The sequence below is a fragment of the Prunus avium genome, chromosome 8, assembly GCF_965620075.1.
Source record: "Prunus avium chromosome 8, drPruAviu1.hap1.1, whole genome shotgun sequence".
NCBI lineage: Eukaryota > Viridiplantae > Streptophyta > Magnoliopsida > Rosales > Rosaceae > Prunus > Prunus avium.
The window spans coordinates 30,322,642-30,337,792 of NC_142291.1; the positions used below are offsets into that span (position 1 = coordinate 30,322,642).

Genomic DNA, 15,151 nt, shown 5'->3' on the forward strand with positions numbered 1-15,151 from the left:
TAAACCTCAATTACCAGACAATATATGTTGATTTTGTTACAAATATAATCCTCTAGCAAAACCCAAGTTTTTTTTTTTTGACTTCTTTTGAACTTGTTCTCAATCACGATAAGAATGGTTCCTCAGTAAAAGCCTCGTCTATAGCCACGTTTGAGCTAAAACAAAACACACGTATGCCTTCTTCTTCTCCCACCACGCGTAACTCTGCATGCAAGTTTGCAACCACCTTCTCCTGCTTTAAATTGGCTTTACGCATTGCCTTGCAAAACCAAAACCCACCAAACAAACAGCAATGTCCACGGCTCACACACAAGTCCCCGGCGAGCCAACCCACACGGGCACCGCGCTCGTCGAAACCGCTACGGCCGCCATCCAAGGCTTCGGCCCGATCAACCAAATCCACCAGCACCTCTGCGCCTTCCACTTCTACTCCCACGACATGACCCGCCAGGTGGAGGCCCACCACTACTGCGCCCACCAGAACGAGGAGATGAGGCAGTGCCTCATCTACGATGGGCCAGAGGCTGATGCAAGGCTCATCGGCCTCGAGTACGTTGTGTCAGAGAATCTCTTCCTGACACTCCCGGATGAGGAGAAGCCGCTCTGGCACTCACACGAGTACGAGGTCAAGAGCGGGGTCTTGTTCATGCCGAGAGTGCCAGGAGTGATCGAGAGGCGGGACATGGAGAAGGTGTGCAAGACGTATGGGAAGGTGTGGCATTTTTGGGAGGTGGACAAGGGGGACAACTTGCCGCTTGGGATTCCGAGGGTTATGATGGCGTTGACCAGGGATGGTCAACTGGATGAGAGTTTGAAGAAGGGTGTGGAGGAGAGGTATGGGGTGAGCTTTGACAAGGAGAGGCTGAATCGGGCGTATATGAGTGGCCCCGAGCACGGGGTACATCCGCTGGCGAACGGGGCAGGGAAAGGGTTGAAGACTGAGCTGAGAGAGACTGGTTGCGTTAAGCCTCCTGCTGATTCTGTTTCTCCTGTTCTCAGGGCCTCTGTTTGATTGTGTGTGGATGGGGAAATTAATCAGTGATATATCAAATAGGGCTTTTCTAGTTGTGGGTTTCTTAAACTAGTAGTTGCATTATCATTTGTAATTTTTGTAATTTTGAAGTTAAAGGTGTGTTCAATCTAATCATTGAAGTCACCTTTCCAAACGGAAAATTATGGAAATGTATTTTGTGAAAACAATTTGGAAAATACAAAAAATTCAATGGGTGTCAGTGAATTTCTGCTAGCACAACTAGTGATCCAAAAATCTCTTTTTATTCAATTAATGATACAAAAGAAGGCAAAATGTGGCTCATATATATAGTACACAAACAAGCTCCTGTAAAAATGATCATCGTTGTTCTTGAAAATTTTCACCATTGTTTCTTTCTCGTGTAAATATATTTTTCTATGACAGATGAGTTGCTTTGCTAGCCTTCTTGAACAAGAGCTGCAAATGTAAACATCGGTGCTCTTTCAATCTTCTTTTCTCTGTTTATTTTTCAGAAAGGAAATAAAACATGCCTGGGAAGCTGCAAGGCAACATCTGCTCATAATCTTGCCGTTTGTTGGCTAAAGGTAGGATCAATGCAAACAACCACCTGCAACAATTTTACAGCAAGGAAAAAGGCATTTAGGGGGGGAATTGAGTGGCCACAATCACCATTCTGAGAGTAAGAGAAGTTCAAGATATGACAGAGGAATTACCTTCCCTACACTTTTACCAGAATGGAGATACTCCACGGCATCTGCAACCGAATGTACACCCAAAAACTGTTTTGGGTCTAAAGAAACCTATAAAATTGAAGGCGACATACAATCAGGAACACCGATGATTCGAGTTCAAGAAGTTCGTGGATAAGAACTAGCGGTAAATTTAGTTGGTGCATTATGTAGATATATTCTACCTTCAGCTTTCCCATAGAGAAAAGATGAAATAGTTTATCCAGATGTTCTTGCCAGAAGTGACTGTATTGCACTAGGAAGAAACCAGCCTGAAAAGATTGGCATTGTTATATCAAGTAGTTTTCGATTTATTGATAAATTCACCAAAATATATTTGAATGCAGAGTCAGTTCTCAAAACTAGGATGATGAATGTCAAGAAACTTATTTTGTGGGAAGTAGGACGAAATGATGGCCGATTATATGAGGACCAGTTTAGTATTTAGCAGCTACATACCACAGTTTGGCTTTTCGCTAAGAGCTTTTCGCAAAGTCCTGGGTAGTTTGATGGCTTCCACCCATGCTCTCCTTGATACTGAGTTCAGAATGGATTATGTTATTGGAAAAAACGAAAGCCAACAACGTCAAACCCAAGAAATTCCAGAGCAGACAAGAAAAACTTCAAGTGAAATACTAGTTAGTGTTCTTCAGGGCACGATATAATAGAATTTAAACAAAATTAAGTTAAAAACAAATTTGAACACATCAGGAAAGTATGAACCTAACAAGGAGAATATATACAGATCCATAGCTGAACCTGTACTACATCCTAGAAATCTTATACCAACTCTACATGGTTAAGACTGTTAATTGGAGCTTATATTGATTTCTTTACCGATAATGAGATAGACATATTATTATTACAGAAAAAATAAAAGTTTTTAAAATTTTACCAAGATGATTGCTAGATTAGAATTGTAAAACTAAAACACAACAATTATGCCAAATCGGAAAAAGAGAAAAAAAGGATTCTAACATTTTTCTATACTTCAATAATTCTATTCAAATGTCAACATATCAAGTGTCAAGAAAGACAATCATAGTGTAATAACGTTTATGCTTGCATGAATACACAACCTGAGAAATCATTCCAATCACTATGAGTCGTCCATAAACCGCAAGAGCATTCAGGCACAAATCGAACATGTCACCACCTACAGACTCATAGATAATGTCAACGCCTTTGGGAAACTCCTTCTTTAGAACCTGGAAAACTGAAAGTTATCAATAACCCCAACTTTATACTCAAATGACTTTAGAATAAAATTATTGCATTGCTCCCTAAACTGAATCAGATTAAAAGCCATTTAGTTCTTACTGTGAGTGTTCCTTTATCCATCCAACATGTGTCCATGTTAGAAAGTGACAATCCAAATAGTCCCATTTAAACCTAAAGAGTGGGGATGACAAGATGTGTTTCAACTTAGTAATTGTTCAGACTGCATTCTCAAAACCCGTTTCAGTGATGATATAAATTGGACAAGGAAAAACTGATAAAATAGGAAAGCTATACAAGCAGATGACTCAAAGGTTACTTCAACAAAATGCAAAAACTAGATTCGCTATTAACCAGTGCCAGATTATGATTGACTATGAGTCAGTGAATTTTACTGAGATTAAAGACTTGCACATGACCACATACTTCAAATTAGATATTGATCCGTGGAGTCTTTGAAAAAATAACACTAAACAATCAGTATAAACAGATGTAGTCGATTTTAAGAGCTGAAATCTGGATTAACTGACATATTGCATCACATCAATGAAGTCATGGGTCCATTTTCACCTTACCATTCCACCAAATACAACTAAGAAACAATTTCGTAAATTAAGGGGAAAGATTCAAAAGACATACAGTCTTGATATCTTCAGCTTTATAGTCTATGACTCGATCAACCCCCAATTCTTTCAAATGCTTTGCCTTTTCTTCACCTCCACAAGTTGCAACCACAGTATTTCCAGCTAGCTTTGCAAGCTGTGCATATAAAAGACTACTAAGAATATTTCCATTCAGGATGCTCAAGAGAATAATATCGTTGAAACACTATTCCAATAGCTACAAAATTTTGTTAAGAAAAAAATTGCCCCAAAGACCCACGAATTCCAGTCAATATTCATCCAAAGTTTTGGTGGGCTTTCAGGAGATAAAGGAAATAAGGTTTTTTTTTTCCTCAGATTTCCATCCCCTAGTTGGTGTCAGTGGGTTTGACATACCGAATTGTCGTATGCATCAGTCAACATTTTAGACAGTGAGAGCAGTGCACTCACAAACAGCCATACACCCTATGGGATGAGATAAAAAGCAAGCATGTCATAAAGAGCTATTCCTATATTTGAAAGCAAACCTGGACTGCAAATTGCCCAGTCCCTCCAGCAGCAGCAGTAACAAGAACTACTTTTCCAGATTCCAGTTGTCCTGCTCCCGCCTAGAGGTTCATAATAAAAGAAATTGTAAGACAAGTAGAAATGTGGTGTCTCAGTGAATAATCTAACACAAACTATTAAAAACAATGAAGGCTACAGAACAAAAAATATAATGCACAATGGCTAGAAAGTTATTTAAAAGATGGCACGACGTTATCATCTGAATGTGACCACCAAGAATTCAGCGAAGGAAATAATATGCAATTCTGATACACAAATACATATATGTGCACTAACAGTTTTTGGACTATTATTTTCAGACTACACATACACACACATCTAACCTTTTCTAGAGCGATTGATGCAGTCAGTCCTGAAGTAAGCATAGCAACAACTTCTGGATCTGGTCTTTCCACAGGAAGGATGTGTTTTGAAGGCACCTAACTCAAATGCAAAGCTCATCAGTTATTAAACTAGTAATGGATATTAAAAATAAACAAAAGAAAGATATCAAAAAATAGAATAGAATCATTTGGTGTCATGACTCATGATTAGTGTAAACTTGGAAACATTCCTGACATTAAATATGAAAGCACTTCTTAGTAAACATTGAAAAAAAAAAAAAGAACAGTATTCTTCAGACAGTGTACCATCGTGAATTCTGCATAACTACCAAAAGTCATGATTGCAGCTGGAGTACCAACTTTCAAGTTAGTGACAGATTCCCCAACTGCTGCAATTATCCCCACAGCCTGCAACAGTGCGACAGACTTTATCAACTAGGCATCATAGATAGCAATAACTTTATAAACCTAAAGGCCCTCAACTGCATGAGCGATTGTAAGAATGTCAAAAATGATATATTGTCCTGCACCTCAAAACCACAATCAAATGGAAGACGGGATTCAAGATCTTTGTTGCTTCCACCAAAATAACGCCCTGAGCTGTAATTTACCTACCAAAAATAAGTCCTTGTTAGAGCATATATTAATGAAGAAAAGTCATTAAGTTCAGTCTAGTTCTAAATACCATGCCAGATAATTTAGATTTCATAAAATAAATATTAAAAAAATGTATGTCATAAAATGAAGAAAAGTGACAGATGTAAGCCAATAAAACATGTGATGGCATAATAGAATCCAGGAAAATAAAAAACCTTAGGATGAATATTTCAAGGGGAGCCATAAACTTACATCACTAGCATTTACGCCAGCATATATGACTTTGACAAGAACGTGGTGTGGTATAATGGGTAATCTCAAAGGTGCGCGCACTGTGCCGGTAGCCTTACGAAAATTGTGACTCAAGGTGTGAACAACTCTGAAGAAAAAGAACTACAATTAATTACCAAATACTAAAAACAAAACCACTTGCATTCTTTCAAAAGTTAGTTTAGCACTTCTGCCATATCATGTTAAGCGAAAGATGTGAAAGGTTTGAACAGATAATAAATGAAACATGAATGGAAGAGGTTTCGGGACCACAAGACCGAAGCCATACTTTATATTGAGCATTTTACACATAAGCAACATAATAAAAGGTAGAAAGTTGTTCTATCACAAAGATTTCGCAATCAAAGGATTTTGTCAAGTCAAGCGAGGAAAAGTGGACTACAGTGAACAGATTTATGTAAAGGCTCTTGAAGAAATGAAAAGCTTCATTTTCCGCCTATACCAACAAAAGTAATAATCTGTCAGATTTTTTCTTCAACAAAAGAGTTAATAGGGGATACTGTAACATCTTTACTCAAGACCGTACTTTTATTCTGCATATGCTAAATGAATTCAATTTATGGGTTCACAATAAAAAATATATCCAGCCATATATTAAACAGTCAAGAATTGCCTAAGAAATTGAACTTGTATCATACTCATAAAGGAAGGAAGAAAAATAATGTTTGATGTATTATTACTAACAATTTCTCAAAACTTTGTGGAAGTTGAAGATTCAAAGGAGCTTGGAATGGAGCTTTGTCCCCAGCTCTTTTCCTCTGGCTAATCAAGTATTTTGCTTCTTCAGCGGGAGTTGGCCAATATTCCATGCCTCTTCGAATTGTAATCCATAGGCATGAACCAGCTTTACTCTCATCAGTAATAAGCTCAAAGGCACCTAAAATGCATAACAGCCTTTATTCAATAAACATGGTGGGTTAAACAATATATCCAAGCTCTATTTCAGTGATATAGTATGCATGTATACAATCTAAAAGAAAGTAGAAAACCTATCCAATAGCCGTTCTGAATGCTTAGACCCTTTCACTACATAGAGTTGAGTAGCAAAGAACTGTGTCTTTGCAAGGCACTGGCAATAGATAATTTCTGAAATCACCACCGCCCGCATGTTGGACCAAAACACGATTCAAATCCTAGATAATTAAAATTTTGACCCAAAAAATAAAGCCTTCATTCGATGAAAGCCTTCTACACGGGCCTCATCATTTATAATGACAAATGGAGACATCAAAATCATCATTGCCATAATACAACTGTTTATGCCAATTTGGTATAGTCTCTTGATGTTCTTTCTTATGTACTAGGATATTGTAACAACACAAAAAAATCCTTAACTATGAAGTCCAACAATTGTATCCCTATAATTATAATTTTTCTCCTCACATAATTACTAGAATTACAACCTTCATTAAGAAAAGAGAAAGATAAAGCATACCTTTCACTACCATTTCCATAGGGACAAAGCCGTCCATTAGGCTAACAAATTTAGAACCCACCTTTGAGCCCATGTCAGTTTCAACAAACTGCATCAAAGAGGTTGGCAATAATGTGTTTCTTAAGTATTCCTTTGAATTGTACTCTTATTTCAGTTGGGTTTAAGTTACAATCTTACTTCAGGACAAAGCACATTGATGCGAATCCCTTGACGCTTGTAGAGAACCAGAGATCTAGTAAATTGAACAACACCGCCTGCAAAAACATGATTCTATGATTGTCAATTTATCTATGAAAGTGGCATTTACAAGATATCTCTGCACATGTTAGGTGTACTAAAGTTTATCTGTATCCATGGATGCTCCAGAAAAAATTGGTATAGACTGACCAAAAAAACAGTTTCGGACAGGAAATCAGAGACAAAGCTACTGCATAGAACAAACCTTTTGAGCCAGAGTAGATTGGATCAGAATACAGTGGGTAAAGACCCGAAGCAGACCCCATATTGATAATTACGCCAGGCTTTTGCACAGCTTGCATGGTTTTAATCTGTTTGAAACATAGTTGATTCATGAGACACACTAATGTAGTCAACAATAAATAAGTTCAGAAGCATAATAACATAGAGAAACTAACAAAAGTGGCTCTAAGTAATCCTCAACACAAAACATTTTTTCTCTTATTTCTTACAATCTAATTTCACAAGCATGACTGGTATATATCAATTTTCAACACTACTTCCCACTGGGTATGATTCAAAAGTTTGGAATTCTGAGCAACATCATAAACAACCTTTTTCTTTCAAAAGATCAATTAAACAAGAAATAAGACGAAGAGCATTTTCTTATCCACTTTCAGAAGCCCAAATTGATACGACTAAAACATCAGGAATGACAACATATTCTCACTCACCACTATGGACTAAACTTTGATAGGCAATGGCCCTGAATAGAACTTTATGGTTTAGGGGGAAATCATTGGAGGTCAAATAAAATGCAGCACATTCACATTAGCAGATACGGAAGGTACGGGTCTATCAGGAAAACCTAGTCAAAGTCCAAACGTACCGCAAGACGAGTGCAATCAATAATTGCAATCAGATTCACGTCTACTGTTAGTCTCCATGAGCGAGTACCGTCTGTTTGATCCTTATTGAATGGTATGGGATTACTGATGCCTGCACTGTTAATACAGATATCCAATCCTCCAAATGTTGCTAAATGTTTCTCAAACGCAGCAGCTATATTACCTGTCCATCACATAAAGAATGACATAATTATCTGAAAGGTACCATCTAATCCACAAATTCGTAAAACTGCACATATAGAATGAATGAGAACCAAGCCTCTTCAAATTTCTAGTTGTGAGTATGAAATGCAGATACATGTACATATTTCAAATCAAACATGCCTGAAAAACAAATCTTTTGCCTTTTTCTTCTTTTCTACTCATTCAAAAATAAGACTTTTGTAAAATATGTATAACTTGTAAATAAACACATTTTAGGGAGAAAAACAGAATATTTAATGAAAAGAAGAAAACCGAGAATTTAGAATTCATTCGTATATCAGTCTTATGTACAAACAGTTCACTTACCTGTATCAGTCACATCGCATTTCACAAACAACGCAGATGGAAAACCTAAATTGGTATGGAACTTGGCATTCTCCTTCTGAACAAGGGATGCAACTTCCTTTCCCTTTTCTTCAGAGAAATCAACGACCGTCACAAATATTCCTTTCGCTCCAAGAGCCAAGCTAAGAGCTTTCCCTACATAGCAACACCCCAGAAAGTCACTAATACTTACAGCTTGCAGCCCCAATCATAGAGTCAAAGAATCTACACATCTACAATTTAAATTGTCTATGCATTCGCCTAGTGATTTCATCAAGAATTTGATTGGCTTTGAAAGTTTCCATTTTCAGAACAAGCTGTTTGGCCAAAGAAAAATGAATTTGGAAATTTCAAAATCAAACCCAGTTCTTCAAAAATCAAAACCAAACACAACCTGACTGATGCACACCAGCCACGATTGATGTGCAGCGATTTTCATTTTCGTTCTTGTTTTTAAAACTTCCAGTTATATATGAATCAAACAGGCATAGCAGAACCAGTCTTCTTGTTGTTCAAGTTCGATGAAAAAATTGATAGAGGAAGATTAACAGAGCAGTGGACGATGGTTTACCAATTCCAGAAGCTCCACCAGTGACGAGAGCTGAAAGGCCTGGTTTTAGCTCCATTTCTGTGGAAATTGACCGTTGAATTTGAAGGAGCTGATGATCTTAGCGGTGGTTGACGACGGTTGAAGGCAAAGAGAGAGACGCACAAGGGCGAGTGTAATAAGCCAATGCTGGGTGGCTTTGTGACGTTTCGTAGCTTTTGTGTCGTCGTTCGTAATGGCGCGAGTTTATCGCTAACAGACAAAGGGGATGGCCGGCCTCTGGAAGAGGGAATGGCTATTCGGTCCAGTTTATATTTTTATCCGAAATATCGCATCAGTATTTCTCGGTTTATCCAATTTTTATTCTAATTTCATTTAATTGTTTTATTAGGGAGAGAGAAAAAATAAATTAAAATATAAAAGATCTTAAAATCCTAGAGGACTTTTTGAATGGACATCTCCAAACGTAATGGAAGTTCTTTTTTTCTTTTTTCTAACATAATGGAAGTTATTTCAAATTTCTTTAATTCTTTAAAACAAATGGCCAGTTGCTCTTTTCATATGGTCACTGATGATGGGCTCGCATCTCATATTTAGCTTAATTAATGGTTGTAGAGATTTTGACACCAAAAAGAAGTATTTTATTTTGAAGCTATGGGAGCATAACCATATCATCTTGAAGCTATGGGGTACAGTTCTTCCTTGAGTTTGCATAGTTTTGATGTCTTCTTTATTGGCGAGTCCTTATTTAGTTAGGATTTTAGTTCCTTATTATATTAGGATTTTGGTTACTTACCTATTTATCTAGTCCTATTATAATTGATATTTATTTTCTATTGTAATTTAGTTTATTTCCTATTTTATTTAGGATTGTACTTCCTTATAAATACCTCTATATTTGAGAAGAATACATATTTGAGATAATTGAAAATTTACCCTATTTTGTTTGACATGGTATCAGAGCCTTGGTTTTCTTGTGACCTATGCTTGCGTTCTTCTTGCAATTTAAGTGTTCTCCTCCCCTTCTCCTCAAGGGGGGGAGAAGGAGTGAAAATGATCTGTTTATCTTTCTCATGAAGATATTGCCTATTTCTTGACTACGACGACCCTTTCACTTCAGAGGGGGAGGGGGAGTGAAGAGAAGTTGTGTTTGCGTGAATTAGGTATAGTAGATATGGAGGAATTCTCCTTCACTTAGGCTGTTGTTATTGTTGTCGTGGCCGCTGTTGCCGGCGTTGATGTTGCCTTTTCTTGCTTCGCTTTCCGTTGATGTGGTCATTGTCGTTGTTGTTGCTGTGGTCATACCCTTTACCTTTGCTTTGCCTTCATTTGCCTTGCCTTTGCCATTGCTCTTGCCTTGCCTTACTTTGCCTTTATTTGTCTTTGCTCTCGCCATACTTTGCATTGCTTTGTCTTTATTTGCCTTTACTTTGCCTTGCCTTACTTTGCCTTTATTTGTCTTTGCTCCTGCCTTACTGTAATATCCCGAATAATTCAAAGTGGATTTACATATTTCAGTGAAAAATAATATTATGGTGGAGAATGATTATGAGTATTTTATCAAGTGATTTTAGATTAAGATTATTAAATTAAGTGTGTTTAATTTTAAGTTGGACAAAAATGACCAAAATACCACTATGTGTGGAAAATTACCAAAATACCCTTATAGGCAAAAAAAAACATATGAAACGTAGAGGGCATCAACCCACCCTCCTCTCATTCTTCTCCCCTTGCCTCAAGCTTTCAATCCACCATTATAAAAGGATGAGTCACCTAGTCTAAAGTGGTGAGTCACCTAATCTAAAAGTGGTGAGTCACCTAATCTAAAGTGGTGAGTTACCTAGTCTAAAGTTATGACTCACCTAGCCTAAGGTATCTTCCTTAATGAAGTTGAATTTTTTTAGAGCTAAGGGAGGTGAGTTGTTGACGGGAGGGAGAAGAAAATGAGAGAGAGAGAGAGAGAGAGAGAGAGAGAGAGAGAGAGAGAGAAGAAGAAGAAGAAGAAGAAGAAGAAAAAGAAGAAGAAGAAGAAGAAGAAGAAGAAGAAGAAGAGAGGAGAAGACTTGGAAATAAGGGATATGGAGGTTATTACTATTACATCCATGAGAGAATTAAGAAAGAATTGTGAGAGGTAGAAAAGAAAATGGTTAAGTGTTGAAAGCAATTGGAAGGATGAAAGGTGGGATTTTTGTTTTAAGTTCATTTTCAATTCTTGAGTTTTTGTATAATTATTTGTTTGAGTATATTTATAGTTGTATTTGAGTTGGAGAATGATTTATGAACCTTTTTAAGGCATAAGAAAATCAAAAGAAGAATTTTGAAATCAATATTTTCGGATTTTGGGTGTGTTGATAAATTTTTGGGTTTGGGTGTTCAAAATTTAGATCCAAATCTTGTTTTTGGGAAGTTTATGCCAGGGATTTGATGTTGGAGTATGATTTTGAGCCTTAAGGATGGTATTTGAGGTGTGTTGAAAGAAACTTTTGAGAAAATTCTGAAACTTTGTATTTTTCTGGAAATTTCAGTTCATGGGCCTTACTTTGGCTCTCGTGTTCCTTTGATCTGTGAAGTACTTTTTGGAAGGTTTAGATGTTTTGGAAACTAGGAATAGCAAGGGTCAAAACCCTTTCGATTTCACTGATTTTGGTTAAGTTTTGGGGGATCAAATATTGGAGTGAAATTAGGTTTTCAAAACTTCCAAAAACAGAGGAAGCTGGAAAACAAAAATTCAGATTTTTGGGTCTGTCTTTGGGTTCGAATTTCTCACTAACCGTAGCTCCGTTTTCACAAATCTTTATATGTATAGAAAGCTAAGGTTATAAGCTTCAATTTGAGTATAGTCTTGGAAAGTTTTACTATTGTTAGTTACGCCAAAAACGAAGTAGAAAACAGGGGGGAATGGGGAAGACGATGAATAGTGCCATGCAATCTTCATACGTGTGTTCAGCACATGTGGTGCAATGTTGGTGTTGTTCGTCATCCTCCCCAACTTGGTTTTTCGTTTTAAGTCCGTTAACGTTCGTTTCGGGACCATCCGAGACCCGTAACTTTTTGACCAAAAATTATGTTAAGCAAAAGCACTAACTATTATTTGTCCTTATTGTTCGATTTAGGCTCGAGTGGAAACAGAAGGATTTGAAAGGTATTTCGGTAATCTAACCAGTCAAACGTGAGGTAGGGTTTCCTGATTTTCGATGATTGGGCTATGTCACTTTTAATCTTGGTGCTTATATCTAGTATTATAAATATGAATATTATTGTTGCGTTGCTTGGTAAATATTATTTGATGTTGGGTGAATATAATAATTCATGTGATTAAGCCTGATATATTATTGTTATTATCTATATTATTATTCTGCAGAGATAAATGATGTTTGCATTACATTACATATGCATCATAAATACAATGGTGTTTGAGGGGTGTGTGTGTGTCGTTTGAGGTATATCTAAGGGGTGGGAGAAGACCTTAGATATATCTGAGTAAAAAAAAATGTGGAATATATTCAGGTGATGGGAGTAGAGCTTGAATATATTGAGGTGATGAGAGCAGGGCCTCTAATGAAAAGTGAAACTTGAGAAATTCGTAAATAAAAGAAAAATGGGTTAAGGGACGAATGGGTGCTAGTTCATATTTTAGGATATTCAGAGCCACAGTGGTAAAACGCATGATATGGGACATGCAGGCTTGTTGCCCTAAGGTATGAGTTAGTGGGATTAGAAGGGAGTGAGTTCATGGCATCACCGCATATGCAAATTTATTTATTTGGTCTGATTACATAACTTATATATCTTGTGTTGTTTGATGCATGACACTTTGATTAACTGTAATAACTGACCTTGAGGGGTTTGATGGTACTCTATTGGGCATTAGAAATGCTCATACCCTAATAGATTGTGTAGGATTAAAGAAGAAGTTTGAGGAAACGGGTTTCAACTAAGCTGCTGGGCTTTTGTTGTTGATTTGTGTAATTAATAATTGTAAGTAGTCAACCGTTTGATAAAAATCTGCGACTCTAATTTTGTGTTGTTAAGTAAATTTGTATTATTTGTGACTCTATTTCTCATCATACCATGGTTGTAAGATTTTATTCTTATGATTATGGTATGACTCTCACACTATGATTCGGGAATATTCCTTATTTTCGAATCGGGTCGTGCAACTTACTTTGCATTGCTTTGTCTTTATTTGCCTTTACTTTGCCTTGCCTTGCTTTGTCTTACCTTGCTTTTCTTTGTCTTTGCTCTTGCCTTGCCTTTGCCTTATCTTATTTTAGGGTTTGGTTTTGCCTTGCCTTTGTCGTGTTCACAAGATTTCTGTGTTCTTTGCCTTGCCTTTATCGTGTTCACAAGGTTCTGTGTTCTTTGTCTTACCTTTGCCGTGTTCACAATTTTCTATCTTTTTTGTTTTGCCTATGTCGTGTTCACAAGGTTTTTATATTATGCCTTACCCAATTTTTAGGTTTGGTTTTGCTCTTGCCTTTGTTTTGCCTTGCTTTGCATTTGCCTCTAGTATGGTGTACTATGCCTCGCTTGTCAAGTTAGGCATGTGAAACATCTTTGCGCCAACTTGAGGGATTGTACTCTATAAATAGAATATTTCAGCTGTATAGCCGCGCGGTTTTACTTTATAAATAGAATATTTTAAGAGTTTAACCGCGCGACCTTACTCAATAAATAGAATATTTTAAGAGTATATCCGCTCGGCTATACTCTATAAATATAATATTTTAAAGGTATAGTTGCACGGCTATACCATTTAAATGAATAAAGTATATTTTTTTTAATTACTTTAGTTAGTAGTTATGTTTTAATTATTATTTAATTAATGAATATTTAGTATTTAAATAGTTTATTAAAAATAAATAAATTACTATTTATTAAGTAATATAATTTATGAAGTTAATTAAAATATTTAATTATTCACTAAAGAAATAATAATTAAAACACAATTACTAATTAAAGGATTTAAATAAGGCTAAGATATTATTTAATTACTAAAAAGCAACTTTTTTAAAAAATGCTAAAAAGAATATTTTAAGCGTACAGCCGAACGGCTATACTATTCCAATTAAAGCGTATAGCCGCGCGGCTGTTCTCTACTAATACAATATTTTAAACGTATCGCCGCGTGGCTGTACTGTACAAACATAATATTTTAAACGTATAGCCGCCCGGCTTTACTGTAGAAATAGAATACAATATGCAGCCGCACGGCTATACGCTTCGAATACAATATCTTTGAAGTATATAGCCGCGCGGCTATACTCGTTAAATACCATAATCTTGATTTCTCTTTTCTAATTACTTTATTTAGTAGTTATGTTTTAATTATTATTTACTTAGTGAATAATTAGTATTTAAATTAAATTAAAGATACTAAACTTATATATATTTTAAAGAAAACCTCCCTCAACGAAAGTTCGTCGGCACAGATCTATCCCGGCGAAATTTTGCTAGATTAGAGATCTCTCGAAGACAATTCGTCGACAAAGTGAGTTTCATCAGGAGAGGTCTAATCCGGCAAATATTGCCGGCATAGATCTGTGCCGGCAATATTTCGTCGAGACAAATTTTCTTGATTTTTTTAATTTTATAACAATTTTAAATTTTTTTTATAAAAAAAACAAAAAAACAAAAAAGCAAAACAACCTCTCCTGACGAAATTTCTTCGTGAGAAACTTAATCCGGCAAATGTTTGCTGGCATAGACCTGTGCTGACGAAATTTCATCGGAAGAGGTTTTAAAAAAATATATATAAAAACTTAGTATCTTTAGGTCAATAAATTTGTTTTTTTTAAAATTCCTTTTCAGTAATTAAATAATATCTTAGCTTGATTTAATTACTTTCATTAGTGAATAATTAGTATTAAATATTTTAATTAACATTATAAATGATATCACTTAATAAATAGTATTTAGTTTTTAAAATTTTTGAATTTCATAAAATTCTTAAATACTAAGGTATAGCTATTGTCTGTTACGTTTAGGCCATTACCAAGGTTGTCCCCTTTTGATTTTTTACTTTTCCAGAGTTATTACCCGTATAAAGAATTTAGCATTTTCCCATTTAATACTCGTATTATACATGTATGTACGTATTTTAATGATTATTTAATATCAAAGAACAAAAAACAAAGTCCACAAAATAATTAATTTCACTAAAGAAATAATAATTAAAACATAATTACTAATTAAAGTAATTTAAAAAAAGCTAAGGTTATTGGAAGTGCCCAAGT

The 15,151-nt window shown here is 35.8% G+C and overlaps 2 protein-coding genes across 2 annotated transcripts; one reads left to right on the plus strand and one right to left on the minus strand.

Moving 5' to 3' along the window:
• The first annotated feature begins 285 nt into the window (after positions 1–285).
• Positions 286–1,232, plus strand: LOC110772552 (oil body-associated protein 1A-like). The gene has a single exon (XM_021976989.2). The coding sequence runs from the start codon at positions 293–295 to the stop codon at positions 1,010–1,012; it is 720 nt and encodes a 239-aa protein (XP_021832681.1). The 5' UTR covers positions 286–292; the 3' UTR covers positions 1,013–1,232.
• Positions 1,233–1,256: 24 nt separating this feature from the next.
• On the minus strand, positions 1,257–9,241 carry LOC110772550 (uncharacterized). The gene is made up of 18 exons (XM_021976988.2): positions 8,940–9,241; positions 8,351–8,524; positions 7,822–8,003; positions 7,198–7,303; positions 6,933–7,009; positions 6,756–6,843; positions 6,005–6,197; positions 5,282–5,408; positions 4,963–5,043; positions 4,739–4,840; positions 4,433–4,528; positions 4,070–4,150; positions 3,580–3,699; positions 2,802–2,930; positions 2,182–2,259; positions 1,908–1,994; positions 1,708–1,794; positions 1,257–1,601 (listed from the first exon to the last, which is right to left on the minus strand). Exons 1-18 carry the CDS (start codon positions 8,992–8,994, stop codon positions 1,551–1,553), a joined length of 1,914 nt encoding a protein of 637 aa, XP_021832680.1. The 5' UTR covers positions 8,995–9,241; the 3' UTR covers positions 1,257–1,550.
• Between the last annotated feature and the right edge of the window lie 5,910 nt (positions 9,242–15,151).

Bases quoted from the DNA above. Each gene is read 5' to 3' on its own strand.
- LOC110772552 (XM_021976989.2), top strand. From the start codon at position 293: ATGTCCACGGCTCACACACAAGTCCCCGGCGAGCCAACCCACACGGGC.
- LOC110772550 (XM_021976988.2), bottom strand. From the start codon at position 8,994: ATGGAGCTAAAACCAGGCCTTTCAGCTCTCGTCACTGGTGGAGCTTCT. The intron at 8,004-8,350 runs GTAAGTGAACTG...TGTGATGGACAG, and splicing joins ATGCGATGTGACTGATACAG to GTAATATAGCTGCTGCGTTT. The intron at 4,841-4,962 runs GTGCAGGACAAT...GCACTGTTGCAG, and splicing joins CATTTGATTGTGGTTTTGAG to GCTGTGGGGATAATTGCAGC.